General features: G+C 47.9%; 1 protein-coding gene across 1 annotated transcript in view; it reads right to left on the bottom strand.

The window, feature by feature from the left end:
• COL4A1 (collagen type IV alpha 1 chain) overlaps positions 1 to 16,091 on the bottom strand; it is a 153,839-nt gene that overhangs the window by 13,874 nt on the left and 123,874 nt on the right. Inside the window, exons 32-47 of the mRNA XM_050766582.1 lie at positions 15,795 to 15,962; positions 15,571 to 15,660; positions 14,611 to 14,763; positions 14,339 to 14,437; positions 14,137 to 14,226; positions 12,939 to 13,078; positions 12,344 to 12,470; positions 12,167 to 12,247; positions 11,621 to 11,719; positions 10,472 to 10,522; positions 7,849 to 8,034; positions 6,352 to 6,485; positions 3,882 to 3,954; positions 2,814 to 2,885; positions 1,486 to 1,614; positions 99 to 197 (exon numbers count right to left, since the gene is read on the bottom strand). Of these exons, the coding sequence (XP_050622539.1) occupies positions 99 to 197; positions 1,486 to 1,614; positions 2,814 to 2,885; positions 3,882 to 3,954; positions 6,352 to 6,485; positions 7,849 to 8,034; positions 10,472 to 10,522; positions 11,621 to 11,719; positions 12,167 to 12,247; positions 12,344 to 12,470; positions 12,939 to 13,078; positions 14,137 to 14,226; positions 14,339 to 14,437; positions 14,611 to 14,763; positions 15,571 to 15,660; positions 15,795 to 15,962 (1,791 nt within the window). The remainder of the gene's footprint in view (positions 1 to 98; positions 198 to 1,485; positions 1,615 to 2,813; positions 2,886 to 3,881; positions 3,955 to 6,351; positions 6,486 to 7,848; positions 8,035 to 10,471; positions 10,523 to 11,620; positions 11,720 to 12,166; positions 12,248 to 12,343; positions 12,471 to 12,938; positions 13,079 to 14,136; positions 14,227 to 14,338; positions 14,438 to 14,610; positions 14,764 to 15,570; positions 15,661 to 15,794; positions 15,963 to 16,091) is intronic.

Genomic DNA, 16,091 nt, shown 5'->3' on the forward strand with positions numbered 1-16,091 from the left:
ACCCAACTTCATTTTGCAGCCCCCCCATGCCTGGGTCTGCTGCTTCTGTCCCAAAGATCCCGGTCGAGGGTAATTAGGTTGGAAGTCTCACAACCTACCAGTAGGCCCGGTAGGTCCCATCTCTCCTTTCTGGCCAGGGGCACCATCGAACCCAGGAATACCTGGAGGTCCAGGTATACCCACCAATCCTGTAACACCTGAGGCAGAGGAAAAATAATTTATGATCCCGTATGGCAGTAAGCTGTATCTCTTTCTTCTCTTCTTAAATGTCCTTTTCAGCATTCAAGGAGGCAAGCATAGTCTCAATGCAGACGAGAACGTTTTCTTGGACAGACAGGAGCTGCTTCCCACAAAGCCGAGTACAGACTTGGCAGAAGCAGCTGGATATTCAGCTGGGGGTGTGTTTGGGCACCTCGTTCTGAGTTCTCCCTGGTTTCTCGCTGTTTGGCAGATTGCTTTGGAGAAGGCAGGTGATGTGGAGGGAATGGGAGACTGGATAAGCCTTTCCCTCTAGGCCATATACTGGGGTCTCAATTTTTAGGCAAAGATATACTGACACGGACAGTTTTTTGTTTTCATGTACGTAGCTTATTCTTTTTCTTCTTTTTTTTTTTTTTTTTTTTGAGACAAGGTCTCGCTCTGTCACCTAGGCTGGAGTGCAGTGGTGTGACCACCGCTCACTGCAGCCTCGACCTCCCGGGTTCAAGCGACTCTCCTACCTCAGCTTCCCAAGTAGCTGGGACTACAGGCATGCACCACCATCCCTGGCTAATTTTTTTTATTATTATTATTTTGTAGAGATAGACTCTCCCTATGTTGCCGAGGCTGGTCTTGAACTCCTGGGCTCAAGTGATCCTCCCACCTCAGCCTCCCAAATTGCCGGCATTACATAGATGTGACCCAGTGAGCCTGGCCGGCTTATTCTTAAGTATCTTTAAATTTTCATTGATGCTACCTTTCAACTTTAAATGTTTTCATTCTCCTTTACTTCCCACCCACTCCTTATAAGTAGCTCTTAAAATAGGAGATGTTTAGCTCAAATAAGCAGAAGGCTAGGTTAAGGTTTTGGGAAATAACAGAGAATGGTACAGACGGTACCAATCAGGCAGAGCTCCTGGAGGCATGGATGGAGAGCACCGATCGTTACCATTCCAGATTGCTACCTGCCACCCCCATGTGGAGCGGGAGGCAGGAGGGGGAAGGTAATGATCTGGTTCTTTGAGCCCATGTTTTTCTAACTGAACACAGATGTGTTGTTATATGTTCCTCTAGCTTTTCCTGGATTTTCTTCTGGATTTTTTTTAGGCCCCTTTAAAAATGTCATAGGTTTTGATATGCATTGAAGGGAGGTTAAGAAACTCATATTCATATGTGTGTGTATAATCATTACCCAGAAACTTATTTTAGATACATGGGTGACGAGGAACTCTGCCCACCACCCCTCTGGGCTCCCCATACCACCCTGCACAGGCCAAGCTTTCTCACCTTGCTGGCCTTTGGGGCCTGGAGGTCCCTGAAGCCCTTTCAGCCCTGCGGGGCCCTCAGGACCAGGGAGCCCGGGCTCCCCTTTGATGATGTCGTAAGGACCTGGGGGGCCAGGAGGACCCGGGAGACCTGTGGGAATAGGGAAGGCATTGATCAATTTCACTGCCCACAACTGGGGAGGAAACAACTGTAGGAGGAGAGTCCTAGGTGAAGCTGTCCAAATGGAATATCCTTCTCAAAGGTGAAGTCATTATCAAAACCCAAGTAATCAGATCTTCACAAAACATGTCCAATCTGCACATCTTTGTTATTTAACCTGAAATCCTGAACTCTCGGGCAAAGGCACTGGGGCATCAGTGTAACTTCCCACCGCATTCTGGGCTCTGGGACCCCTGACCACTGCCCTGCAGCCTCACACCAGCCCTCCCAGTGGGGAGAGAAGCTTGTTCTTCCCAGGCAGCCCCCGCTTCTGACACGGAGAGTGCCCTCTGCGATTAGGACGTTTTTCCCACACTCCTCTGAAACCTGCCTTACTGTACAGTATCACGCTGGTCCTCGTCTTTGAGCGATGAATGAACTTAATCCTTCTGCATGACAGGTCTCGGCGTGTGATAAGAACCACACAAAGTGTGAGGTCCCCTCGGCCTCCCCGTCTTCAGCCCAATACCCTCAACTCTCGCTCCCCTTCCACGCACCCTCCCTCCCCTCTCATTCCTTGGGTTCCACGTCTCAGGGCATGTGGTTTCTCATTCTCTCTCCCAAAACATGGTTTTGAAAATTAAATGATGCCCTAGAAATATGGTCTGCTCTACAGAGAGGAGGCAGGATGAATACTGTGCTTAAACCATTCCCTTTTGAGATGATGTTGTGGTTTTCAGCGCCCCTCATGCTGTGGGCTCCCACCGGTGGAGAAGCCAACAGCACCTTTCCCAGGAAGAATTGGTTACTGTGCAGCAGGAATGTGCTCCGTCTCTAAGTGCAAGATTGATTTTCTTTCCTATTATAACTTTCAGTGGTTGATTTCGGGTTAACTTTAGAGCCTTGGGGAGTTTTTGAATTCTGAGCCTGTCAGCGAGACCCTCAGCCACCCCTCCCCTGGAGTTCCCTCAGTCCTGGATTTATCAGATTCTACTTCCAGACAAGTTGCTGGTTCAAATGTCAACTACAGGAATCCTGACTTGCTGCAAAGAATTCTCAATCAACTGTTTTGAATAATTTTTGAGTCATTTTACATATGAAAAAGCAAACACCTCAATTCTGTGCATTCCTGGCTTTCACATTTTCACAAAGCACCAGTAAGGTATTCACAGATTAACAAATTCTCCTACCTTTAGCTCCCGGGACACCTTGATCGCCTTGATCACCTTTAATTCCCTGGAGGCCAGGAACACCTTTTGGACCTAAGCAGAGGGAAAACATTGTCTTGCACAGAATTCCCAATGATATACAAATATGTGTGTGTATATATCTCTCTAGTGCACACACATACATGTACACCAATGTATAGATAAATGCATATACACACATATACTCATATATGCCTACCCATATATACACATTCACACAGCTGCTTATGCATGCATGTATACACACATATACACACACATACACACACACACATATACACACATATATGCATATATACACACATATACACACAGATATACACACACACACATATATGCATATATACACACATATACACACACATATGCATATATACACACATATGCACACAGATACACACACACACACACATATATGCATATACACACATAGACACACATAGACGGTGAACAAATTTCCAATTTATCTTCCAGGAAGAAAACAGCATTATTTCTGGTCGCCTGTGTAAAACTTTTGATGAAACTCTTTTTTCTAGAACCCAGAAGCTACATTTTTATAAACATGCAGCAAACTGTCAAATGATCCAACTAGTGGAGGGGCACAGGCCTCTGTTTTTGGTCCTGATCTGATTCACACATGTCCCCAGTGGGACCACAAGACACCTTGAGGCTGAGACCTGTTTTATTCGCCTTTCATGTGTATCTGACTCGGCAGTAAAAACTGCAGTGAGTGGGAGCTGGTAAGCATCCCGAAAAATGTGTGTTTAATACATGAATAAATTAATGAATAGCCCAAATCCATGACTTCTTAGTGAGATGTTAATGATCCACTGATTCTTAATAAGAAAACCAGAATGTCTTTATACTGGCATCCATAAGATTATACAAATTGGGCTGCCACACAGAAATGCCGCTTTTAATTTTCAGAGAACAGTATCTCGCGCTGTAATGGCACCGGTGCTATCGGTGCTAAAGTGCCCGAGGCTAGGAAGCTCTTCACACAGCACCTCCTGCTGCAAAGGCTGTGCAGCAAGACCTGTGCTGTCTTACCTTGAAATCCTGGAACTCCTGGAGGCCCCATATCACCCTTAGAGCCTGTGATTCCTGGAGAGCCACCAATGCCCTAGACACACAAAGAGGAGGTTGGAAATTGCTCAGGATATGTAGGCTAAGTCTCTCCCGTAACCTGCTAGCTGGAGAACTGAAACAGCCCCTCAGTGTTTTGCTAAGCACATTTGTGAACAAATGGTGCCTTGTGGTTTCTTAAATGATAGAATAACACCACCTCTGCATGTGCCTCAATCGGGAAGCTGGAAAGTAGAAGCGTTTGTTTCCCTCCCATGTGTCTCCTCTGCTTGTCCATCCGCAAGGGAGGCCTCTGAGGAGCAGGCAAATGTCCCACCCTTGCCACCTCCAGCTCCCAGCACGATGCCATGGACAGAGCCAGGGCCCCTCAACACCTGTGATGGCAACACAGCCATCCAGCACCACCCAACGAGCTTTTTTGAAAACTTTCCGCTTAACCCTCGAGTGCAGTCAGTTTTCTTTAGAATTAGTTTCATGTCTTATCTGAAAACTGATTTTAAATATACAAAGAAAATTAAGAAATGCTAAAGAACAAGTATTTTCCTTTACACTATGGCAATATTCTTGTATTTTAAAATATGGGCTCATTTTCTTTCCATTTCAACACAGTCGTTCCTTTCTCTAGTTGTGGACAGCAACATGTAACAAGTTGTTTTATTTCTTACGTAGATTTGTTTCTTAGCCTTATTTTAAAAGTGTCAAACCAAAATAACATGAACAAATATATACGTACATAAACATATATACAAAGACATATTTATACATATGTATATATAAAGAGACAGACAGACACTGACTGGCACCAGGAATGGGATACATTTCTTTTTTTTTTTTCTTTTTTTTTTTTGAGACAGAGTCTTGTTCTGTCGCTCAGGCTAGAGTGCAGTGGCACCATCTTGGCTTACTTCAATCTCTGCCTCCTGCATTCAAGCAATTCTCCTGCTTCAGCCTTCCAAGTGGCTGGGATTATAGGCATGAGCCACCATGCTAACTTTTGTATTTTTAGTAGAAACAGGGTTTTGCCATGTTGGCCAGGCTGGTCTCGAACTCCTCACCTCAGGTGATCTGCCCACCTCGGCCTCTCAAAGTGCTAGGATTACAGGCGTGAGCTACCAGGCCCAGCCGGGAATGGGGTGTATTTCTATGTTACTGAGGAATAAAAATGGGAATACATGAATATTTGACAAATGACCTATACTTATGTTACTGGAAAACTGCAATATAGCAGTAGGGGCCCGAAAACACATTCACATACACACTCGCTATACTGTGAGATATGCACACAGCTTTGAGGACAGGGAGTGGAGAAACATGACTACTGCAACTCCTTCTAGCCAGTTCTGTGTAATTATTCATAAGCATTTCATAACTGACTGATTCAGAAGTAAATCAGCACCACAGATTGTTTTGCACCTAGCAAGCTTAGCTACTCTGTGTCCATCCTTGGGAAAGCAGTCTGATGACTCTAAGATATGTCTGCTGCTGATGAGCAGTTCAAATTCTCCCTTTAAGGGAGAACATGTGCTGACTTACAGAAGAACCTCGTTTGCTCCAACGTAACTGCAGAGGTCTGTCTCAAATCCCTCCTGCTCCCGATCTCCCCTGACGCACTCTCTCTTTCTCCTAATGTGTGTTAGAGAGAGAAAGACAGACAGACAGATGAAGACAGAGAGAGGAAACAGAGAGACAGACACAGAGAATAAAGCTCTGCTAATCCGGCTATTTGAATGAGCGAGCCATGTAAACACAATCCTTTAGCCATGGATGTGGTTAAGTTAAAAATCAAACCAAAGATCCATGACCACCACTAAGAAGGGCTACATATTCAGGTGCAGCAAAGAGCCAAAGTAACATCACACACACACATGCAAACACAAACGGCTGCTGGTCGCTTACTGCACCCTGAGATGTGCTCCTCTGAAGGCTTGTCTAAGTCACCACTTAGACTCTGTATCTGGATCAGGCCAGTAAAGAAAGATGGGATATTGCTGGTTATCTTTTATGACTTGAACTGTTCAACTGCAATTCCCAGTACTCCTGCCAATCCTAAGAGGTGGCGGGGCTAGTTTTACAGAATTGTTCTTTGCAAAACAACACTGGCTTGTTTTTTACATTGAGTTTGTAAATAGGTCTTAAATTTAGGCATTGAGCCATAATTTCCAGCAGTATAACATTTCCCTTTTATGGTTCTTGGAAAACTGGATTGTAAAAAAAATGTTACAATAGTTTCCTACTCTGATGCCAATAAAGATGTGGGTTACTGGCAAGAAAGAAAGAAAGAACTGATTTAGTGGGGATGTGGGAGTATAACACACACACACACACACATATATATATATACATACACACAATACATACACACATAGACACATATGAATACTTGTGGCCAGAAAATACTCCTTTAAAAATAAAAATCTACAAATCGATAACTCACAGGCATGCCCTGGAATCCAGGGTCTCCCTTGGGCCCTGGGACACCGGGTGCTCCTGGCCAGCCTGGATTTCCTTTGTCACCTTTAACTCCATCAATCCCAGGAAGCCCTGGAGGCCCCATGGGTCCCGGAAGTCCTAATGGAAGAGAAGAAAGCCACATATTTGAGGTTAAATATGCACAAGTGTCCCTGGGCTGTGGTGCTATCAATACTGCCACCCACGGGCCCCTCGCTGATACAACACTGGACCAACAATGAGAACCCTTGAGATGGAAATCGAGGCAGGTCCAGGAAGGGAGGAAGGAAGGAAGGGAGGGAGGAAATAGAAACAACACTGTCTCTGATACAACACTGTGGACCAACAGTGTGAACCCTTGAGACAGAAATTGAGGCAGGTCTGGGAGGGAAGGAAGGAAGGGAGGGAGGGAGGGAGGGAGGGAGGGAGGGACGGAGGGGAGGGGAGGGGGGGGAGGGGAGGGGGGAGGGAGGAGGGAGGGAGGAAATAGAAACAACACTGTCTCTGATACAACACTGGACCAACAGTGTGAACCCTTGAGACAGAAATTGAGGCAGGTCTGGGAAGGAAGGAAGGAAGGAAGGAAGGAAGGAAGGAAGGAAGGAAGGGAGGGAGGGAGGGAGTGAGGGAGGGAGGGAGGGAGGGAGGGGGGGGAGGGGAGGGGAGGGAGGAGGGAGGAAATAGAAACAACACTGTCTCTGGTACAACACTGGACTAACAGCATGAACCCTTGAGACAGAAATTGAGGCAGGTCTGGGAAGGAAGGAAGGAAGGGAGGGAGGGAGGGAGGGAGGGAGGGACGGAGGGGAGGGGGGGAGGGGAGGGGAGGGGGAGGGAGGGAGGGAGGGAGGAGGGAGGAAGGAGGAAGGAAGGAAGGGAGGGAGGAAATAGAAACAACACTGTCTCTGGTACAACACTGGACTAACAGCATGAACCCTTGAGACAGAAATTGAGGCAGGTCTGGGAAGGAAGGAAGGAAGGGAGGGAGGGAGGGAGGGGAAGGGAGGGGAGGGAGGAGGGAGGGAGGAGGGAGGGGAGGGAGGAAGGAGGAAGGGAGGGAGGGAGGAAGGACAGATAGACATAGAAATGCCACTGGCTCCGTGTCCAAAATGGCCTGTGGTCAGTGGTGCCTGGGCACCTGTGCTACCCCTACAGGGGTCTTCGTTAGAACCCACAAGTGGGCCCAAGTGCTGCGCTGGCTTAAGTCAAACGCCACAGATGGGACGTGTGTCCAGGCTTGTCCAATCATTTCCTTTCTTGCATCTCCCTAATTACATAAATTCCTTGACAGAAAGGATACAAGAAAAGCTTTGACTTGATGGAGGCCAAACACAATTTCAAGCTGCAATAAATGCTGCAGCCTTCTAAATAAAAAAGCTCAGTGGAGAATTTAACTATTCCATTTAACTATTTCTTTTACACTATTTCCTTTTGTGAATTCTGTCCCAGTCCCCAGCCCTGGCCCCCGGTGAGACGCCCTTACCTGGCAAGCCAGGCTGGCCCTGAGGTCCACGGTCTCCTTTGGGCCCCTCCGTGGCATGGCCTGGGGATCCTGGTAACCCCGGCTGTCCCTGGGGCCCTGGAGGACCCATGAATCCTTGCTCTCCTTTGGATCCAGGAATTCCTGGGCTCCCAGCTAATCCTGGGAAACCCACCTCACCCTTTGAACCTAAACAAGAAAAACAGTTTGAGGCGATGGGAAACGCAGCAGCAGAACAGTAATCTCCAGCGTGGACGGCAGGGATGGGATGAGGCGTGCCTCATCCTGCAGCTAACCCTCAGAGGGGGCTTCCGGGGCACCAGGGGAAACTGCAGCAAGGGCTCCGATCCCTCCTTCTCTTTAATAACACACAAGAATCTGACCATGGCCTGGCTGGAAAAAGAGCTTAGAATGCTAGGAACCCGGCTACCATTTTTATACTTCTTAAAAGACGTTTTCCACGGCAAAGGCATCTGAATTGTGTTTAGAGACATCTGCAGCAACTGCACTGCTAAACGAAAGCCTCACTCCACCAGCAAATGAATGGACTGGACAAGCCAATCATGTTATATCCATACAGGGGGACACTACTCAGTCATAGAAAGAAGTGAGCAACTATAGGGCTGGATCTCAAACTAATTATGTCGTGGGAGAGTAGTCAGGCTGAAAAGACTGCAAAGTGCACGGTTTTATTTTTGTAAACTGCCAGAAAAGGCCAACTAACCTAGAGGACCAGAAGGCAGATGGACGGCTGCTTGGGGGCTGGGGAGGGGGCGGGAGGGGGGATTATGAAGCCGCAGAGGAGACTTTTGGGGGAAGGTTGTGCTTGTTATCTAGAATGTGGGGATGTTTTCATGGGTGTAGACCTATGTCAGCCTTATCAAATTGTACACTTCAAATATTTGTAGTTTATTACCTGTCAGTGAAACCGCAATAGAGCAGGTTTAAAAAATTAAAAAGTAACAGCTTGTAGGAAAAAAAATTCCATGTTTAGTTTTAAACTTATTTTCCAAATTTTACCAATAAAAATGCCAAAATTCTCAGGTTATTTCAAGAACAAAGGAAAAGGGAATGAAATAGGGTCAAGACCTAAAGTGGTCATTTGGGATTCTCTTCTCCTGGGGATTCTCCCTGTTACTTCACACAGCAGTGAGTGGACAACGCAAGGTGCTGTGTAGAGTTTGTGCAAGGGCAGTGGGGCACGTCGGACGGAGCGTGCAGGATCGCATGTGTAGAGTTTGTGCAAGGGCAGTGCGGCGCATTGGATGGAGGGTGCAGGATCGCACGTGTAGAGTTTGTACAAGGGCAGTGGGGCATGTCAGACGGAGCGTGCAGGATCCCAAGAACAAAGGAAAAGGGAATGCAATAGGGTCAAGACCTAAAGTGGTCATTTGGGATTCTCTTCTCCTGGCGCATCTCCCTGATATTTCACACAGCAGTGAGTGAACAACACAAGGTGCTGTGTAGAGTTTGTGCAAGGGCAGTGCAGCCGTTGGACGGAGCGTGCAGGGTCGCATGTGTAGAGTTTGTGCAAGGGCAGTGCAGCACGTCGGACGGAGCGTGCAGGATCGCATGTGTAGTTTGTGCAAGGGCAGTGCAGCACGTCGGACGGAGCGTGCAGGATCGCATGTGTAGTTTGTGCAAGGGCAGTGCGGCACGTCGGACGGAGTATGCAGGATCGTATGGCAAGGTAGGAAAGGCAGGGCGGGAACAGCCCACAGCGACCCCTTGAGCAGGTGCATTTGCAGGGCTCTGTGTTTGAGGGAGTCTGTGAGTTAAGAGAGAGGGAAGTGCCCATTCCCAAGGCAGCCCACCCGGCACCAGGTCATCCTTCTCAACCCAGGGGTTCCCAGTGTCAGACCACACCCCTGCCAAGGAAACACTCTGGGCTGGTCTCGGGGAGAACCAGGGGCTGGGAGAAGCAGCACCTCCGTGCCCCTGCTCCTTCTCAGCTGAAGTCCAAAGCCTTCCAGGGCTTTCTGAATCCTCCCACTGAGTGGGATCACTCAGCCAGCCCAGCCACCCGTCATAAGCATGCCCACGGATGCTGTGTGTGAGCTCCTGGCTGCGGCTACCTGTGGCTTCTGTTCCGTGTCGTGCGGCTCACATGCCTTGTATTTTCTGTGTCCCCCCTGCTTTCCCATGAAACGCTCAGCTCTCTGAGAAGAGACTGACTTCCCAAGCTCCTGGCCAACTCTCAGTTGCACTTAGTACTGAGCACATCATGGTTGCGCAGGGCATGTTTTTGTCTAATGGCATGTGCTACATACTGTCCTGCATTCACATAAGTATAACTAGTTCTAGAAAGTCAGAATTTCAATATTCTGATGACTTTCTAGGCATAAAAATGACAGGGGTTTCCCCTCTCTGCTGGATTTTTATGAAATTAGTCCAAGTAAAAGATAATTCTGATCATGAGTGTACTGCACGCCATTTTGATCCATTAATTAGAGGGGAACCACACGTGTCTTGCAGGCATTGCCCTCTGGGCCCAGCACCCGTCCTCCATCCAGTTGCTGCCTGGCCAACAAGGATGGGGCTTCATCCTGAAGACACTGCCCCTTGTTCTGCTACATCAGGCAGCAGCGGTTGGTTGAAAAGGAAGAGCACAGTGAGCAAAGATTACCTTTGTCTCCTTTGGCCCCTGGAAACCCTGGGAATCCTCTTCCTGGTAGACCTATAAGATGAGGATAAAATGCAATGTTTCTCTTTACTTAAACAATCCATCGGCAGGTACAACACAAAGCACTATCAACTCTGCAGTAATACTATGTATATTTGTGGACTACATAGATATTAGTTAATTGCACCCTTGTAATAAAATGATATTCCTGCAGTTATTATAAGATACCCTTGACTGGATGTTCCTAATTTAGTACTTTTTCCTAAGTACCTTTCAGCTCAGAACCATCATGGCATTTAGCAGAAACGATCTGTGCAAATGGGATTCTCAGACAATCATCCAGCTAATTGCTATTCTCAGGGAGGTGGGGAGAGCCAAAGAGATTTGGGGCAGCAGATGCTGGGGAGATGACAAATGTCAGCAAAGGGCTTGAGGGAAGATTCAAATGGGGGGAAAGGAGTGCAGGGGTATTTTAATGAATTGTTTGTATAGAAAAACGAATGTATGTAATATAAAGTTATGGAATAAAAAAAATGAACTTAAGAAAGAGGCCAGAACCAATAGCTGTGGAAGCTCTTGGTGGTCTTCCCAGTGTCCCCTCAACTCAGGGGTAACCTGCTTCAAATGGTGTGTTTCTCTCTCTCTTGCATTAAATATGAATATTACTGTGTATGTGATTGTCATCATCACACCTGCACTTCTGTCCAAGTTATGGCCAAGTTAAGGCCCATCTGTGACAGGAGCAGACTCAGGGGCCAACCAATATTTCTAACCGTTCCCCCTCAAATGGGGAAATGCTGGGCAGAGAAAAGAGTTTTGTTTTGCTTTGCTTTGTTTTGTCATAGTAACCACAAGGGAAATGGCAAGTGTTCTGACAGCAGGTATTTTATGTGTCTCTGACTCACCACTGAGAGCTCAGGTTATTTCAGGGGAAGATGCCCTAAGTATTTATGGGATAATAAATCCCACTTCCCTTCTTCCCCTCCTCTCATCCCATTCTACTCCACACGTCCACATCAGTGTTTAAATAGTTGCAGGGATGGGCAGTCTAGGGGCTGCTCTGTGCCCAGCTCTGTCCACTGAACACAGGCAGTCTGCAGGTCTCTGGGAGTGCACGCTGCTGATTCTGATAGATGGGGCATTGGACCATACCTGGTTCACCCTTCTCTCCTGCCGAGCCCGGGATTCCGTCACTGCCTGGCTCCCCTTTCTGGCCAGCTGGGCCTGTGGGGCCAGGTGTCCCAGGAAGACCTCAAAGAGAAAAGTCACATCAGACACCTGCACAACCTCTCACAGCACCCTAGTTGCCATACCAAATGGTCCTTTGCTGATATCCTTTAAGGGAGTCGTTCCCTTCCAAGCACACCTGGTTTTCCTGAGGTCCGTTCTGACTTCCCTTCAGAAAGGACCCTGCATGCTTTCAGCAACACCACCAAACCCTGACCCTCAAAAGCTGGTGACAAAAACTCCATGACAGCTACAAAAACAGTTTGGAGATTTGAGTCCTAGATCCTGCTAGGGACAAGACCTCAGAAAGACCCCGTAACCTGCACTAGACTCAGTTTTCCCATCTGGAAATGGGAGACAGGAGAGTTGGCCTCCCTGCTCCCCATCTGTGATGGGAACCCCTTGGGGCCTCCCATCCCCTGGCCACTCTTCTCTGTGTGCCCGGGCTGTGTCCCAAAGAGGGCCCTCTACCTGCTTCTCCTTTGACACCAGGGATGCCATCCAATCCTGGGAGGCCTTTGTCACCTTTTTCTCCAGGCAGCCCAGGGCTCCCTAAAGAAAAAAACAAAACACCAGAATATCCATAAGTCTGGGGCTTTTCTTTGATTTCTTAGATCCCCAAGTCCAAGAGAAGCCCCGCTCACCTACCTGGATAGCCAACACTCCCAGGAGACCCTTTAAGGCCTGGGGACCCTGGCATTCCTGGGATCCCGATGCTTCCTTTTTCTCCCTTCTCTCCAGGGCTTCCTGGGAAACCCGCTATCCCTTGATCTCCCTGCAAGTAAAAGTCAGGCATGTTAACTTTACACTTGTCCATGGGCATGCATCTGTAGGCATATTATAGATAATGGTATACATTTTGGTGCAATGAATATTGCATTGCAAAACTCCATTTCCAGATTTCTCGCCAAAGAATCAAAGTCCACTTCTGAGTGGAGAGGAAAACTTAAGCACAGCAGAAGCAACCATCTGGTTTCTACTTGCCATCCCTCTTTGCCCTCCATCCTCTCTGTTTTATCCCAGTGACAGCTGTCTCCCACCTTAGCATCTCACCAGTTTCTAGATTCTTCCTTGGGGGAGAGGTAGTGAATACAAGGGGAAGGAGAGGCAGCCTGTGCTGCCTTGCGGGAATCCCTGTGTGTTATGACTCACTGAGTGTGCTGAGATATTTGCTGAGCATTTCTCAGACAGCATCTCCACTGAGCTGCGAGAAGGGGACCTTTCCATGCAGAGTGCTGGTTACCTTTTCACCAGGCAGCCCTGGGATGCCTATGCCAGGTGGGCCTGCCTGCCCTTTCGCTCCTTTTGCACCTTTTTCTCCCTGTAAGCCAGGTGAACCTTGTGGGCCAGGGATGCCAGGCACACCTTTCTCTCCAGGTGTTCCTATAAACACAAACAATTGAAACTTGATTTGGGCTTAGCTAGTGCTGGTATTACAAATGGAAAAGCACTTCCACAGTCAGCCAAGAATGAGATACAAGAACGTGACTCCCCCACGAGCCAAGAATGAGACACAAGAACACAAATCCCTCCTGTGTCAATCGGCTCATGACCCAGCACATGTCAGTCACCCAGATCACATCAGAGCCACGCTAGGAAATGTCTATCCTGTCCTTTAAGACCATCATATTATAAGATGGAAGAAATACGTTAACCACCTAGAATATTTACTTTCTCAACAGAATACAAATCTATCTTATGTTCTTTATTCCACAGCCAGCTCTCATCAGCCAGACATCACAGGGACCATGAGGCAGGCAGGCCGGAGTCCGTGCACACTCAGTTCTGTGATGCATGTTGATAGCCAAGCTTATCCACACATAGGCATGACCAGCAACCTAGATGCCTATATTTTAATTAAAGTGATAACAGCACCTGATCAAGACTCAGGAGGAGATGGAAAGATGTGCTTCCCACCTGAACTCTCCTCCTTTCTGAGTGAGCTCTGAGGACCATCACCACCCAGCCCTTCCCTCACTCTCCTCCTCTTCCCGGCTGCTCTCACTGCAATAGACACTGATGGCAAAGCATTAAGGCTAGTCCAGGCTTGGAGCAGAGGAGTCCAGAGAATCCTTCTGAACTAACACAAAGGGCTCTGGAGCTATGAGCTACTCAGGCTGAGAAGCCTGGATGGAGAAGCCAACGTCTCCTAGGGTTCTAGCCAAGGGGATGGTCACTTGGAGATCATCAAAAGTTGGCTGTATACAGCCCATGTTTTATTACATTAGATGGTGAGTTTTCTTAGCAATGGCCATACTGTCAGCCAAATGCCATCCATCCCTGAGCGGGAGACCATTCAGAGCTGAGGATGCGAATTCGTGTGAAAGACGCAGCTGCCTGGATTCTGTCCGTCTCAGCTGAAGAGGATCTCATTCTACAGACATGCCCTACCACCACCACAGGCACACATGCTAGAGAACCCGCTTCTAAACCCAGTTTACCTGGCAAGCCCATTCCACCAACAGATCCTTTTGGTCCCGGAAGTCCTGGAGCACCTGGGGTTCCACTTATACCTGGATCACCTTTAGGTCCTAGAACCATGAAGAAAGCAATATGGCAGGTTGACATCTACAGAAAGAGCTGGCGAACACAGGCCTCATCCCGAGCCCTTGCCACACTGGGGACCGGAACTGCACACCGTACCTGGCTGCCCAGGCTGTCCTGCCTGCCCATCCTTTCCAGGCACTCCTGGGGTCCCAGGGTCTCCTCGGGATCCTTTCTCACCAATTGGTCCAATTTGTCCTACACATCAGAGAAGAAAATAGCAATGACCTGCATTTGCTTGCAAGCAAGTTGCTGCAGAAACACAGGTTGGTTTGGTATTATTAATGGGGGACCTGGTAACACACATTGTCTTATCAGGAGAGACACATAGTGGTTCTGAGCTTGGCCATGAGAAGCCTTCCTGGACTTGCCTTTTTCTCCTTGGTCTCCCTTCTGGCCCTTCATGCTGCCCATGTCCACCTTATCCATGGAGCCAGGCTTGCCAGGGAGACCGACATCCCCCTTATCACCTTTCAGGCCAGGGTCTCCCCTGGGTCCTGAGGAGCCCGGGAAGCCATGGTCCCCTGCAGAGGAAAGAGAAGGCGCCGGTGAGCCTGGGCCAGTGTTGCAGAGATGCTCAGAAGGCTCACATTCTTGTTGACTGGGAGAGCAGCTGACAAAGAGGCTACAAAGCACTAATAACGTGTCCAAAATGGCATTAATGGCCAGTGTCTGAGACACAGAAGAATCCAACCCCAGGTAAATGAGCAGTAAAAAGCCATTGTCTACAATTCATTATACACTAATAACTCTAATGCTTGTGACTTGGCTTTCAGGTTTAGATAACTTACATTTCTCTCCTTCCTACGTATCTTTACCACTCTTATTCACAGTGCCCCTCAAGTTCTATACAAAATAATAGAACAGGAATGTTACCATTCTACTAAACAAACGACCTTTTCATCTGTCATATTTGCAGTATTTCTTTTTAAAAGACACTATTTTGGATCAACTTCAAATAACAAGATAAGAAATAAAGACGAAGCCTTGTAAACTTGCGCAGGTTGCTAATTTGAGTCTAAGGACTCGGTCCCTGTGTCTTGGCATGGCTGAAGATGCCACCATTTCTCACAAGAAGAATCTCATCTGTGCCAAGAAGGAAGCCCCAGTTTCTTTCTGATTTGCTTGGCCAAGCACAGTTTCAACCCCATGTGCACTGAGCACCAGGAATCCTACTGGAAGAAGGGGGTCTCCTAGCCTTTGGCTTGATGTTCTTAACTTCTTTTGTGGGCCTCTAAAAGTGAAACATGATCTATGACAACTTGGGAATTTCCCAAGTGGTATCGAAAAATAGACACAAGATGAGCTTCTAGGGTTATCAGTTCCCCTACCTTTTTCACCCGGTAATCCCGGAACACCCACTGGTCCTGGTGAGCCCGGCTGCCCGGGGGTCCCCATGACGCCCATTTCTCCCTTGGAACCTGTGGCCAAAGGAAAGGACTGTGAACATTTCCTCGCTCTGAATGCTGACGGCAAATGCTAAGAGTCACAAAAAGAATAAGGGGAGGCCCATGTCCTCATGACGGATCCAGGCAGAAGTTCAAAAATCACTTACCTGGAAACCCAGGAATCCCAGGAGACCCCTGCTGTCCAGGAAAGCCAGGGAGCCCTGACTGTCCTGTTACGCCAGGAAGTCCTTGAGACCCTTTATCTCCTTTAGGGCCTGGCATGTCCAGTCCGGGGAATCCGGGGAAACCCTTCTCTCCTTTTATTCCAGGAGGGCCTGCAGTTGGGCGAAACGCAAATAACTTTTAGCAGAATTTACAGAATGATCTACAATGTACAGTGCTCTGTTTAACTATGACTTTCTGCAGAAAGCACGTGAACATGCCCACACTGGGGGCTTCAATGG

This window comes from Macaca thibetana, chromosome 17 (assembly GCF_024542745.1).
Source record: "Macaca thibetana thibetana isolate TM-01 chromosome 17, ASM2454274v1, whole genome shotgun sequence".
Lineage (NCBI taxonomy): Eukaryota > Metazoa > Chordata > Mammalia > Primates > Cercopithecidae > Macaca > Macaca thibetana.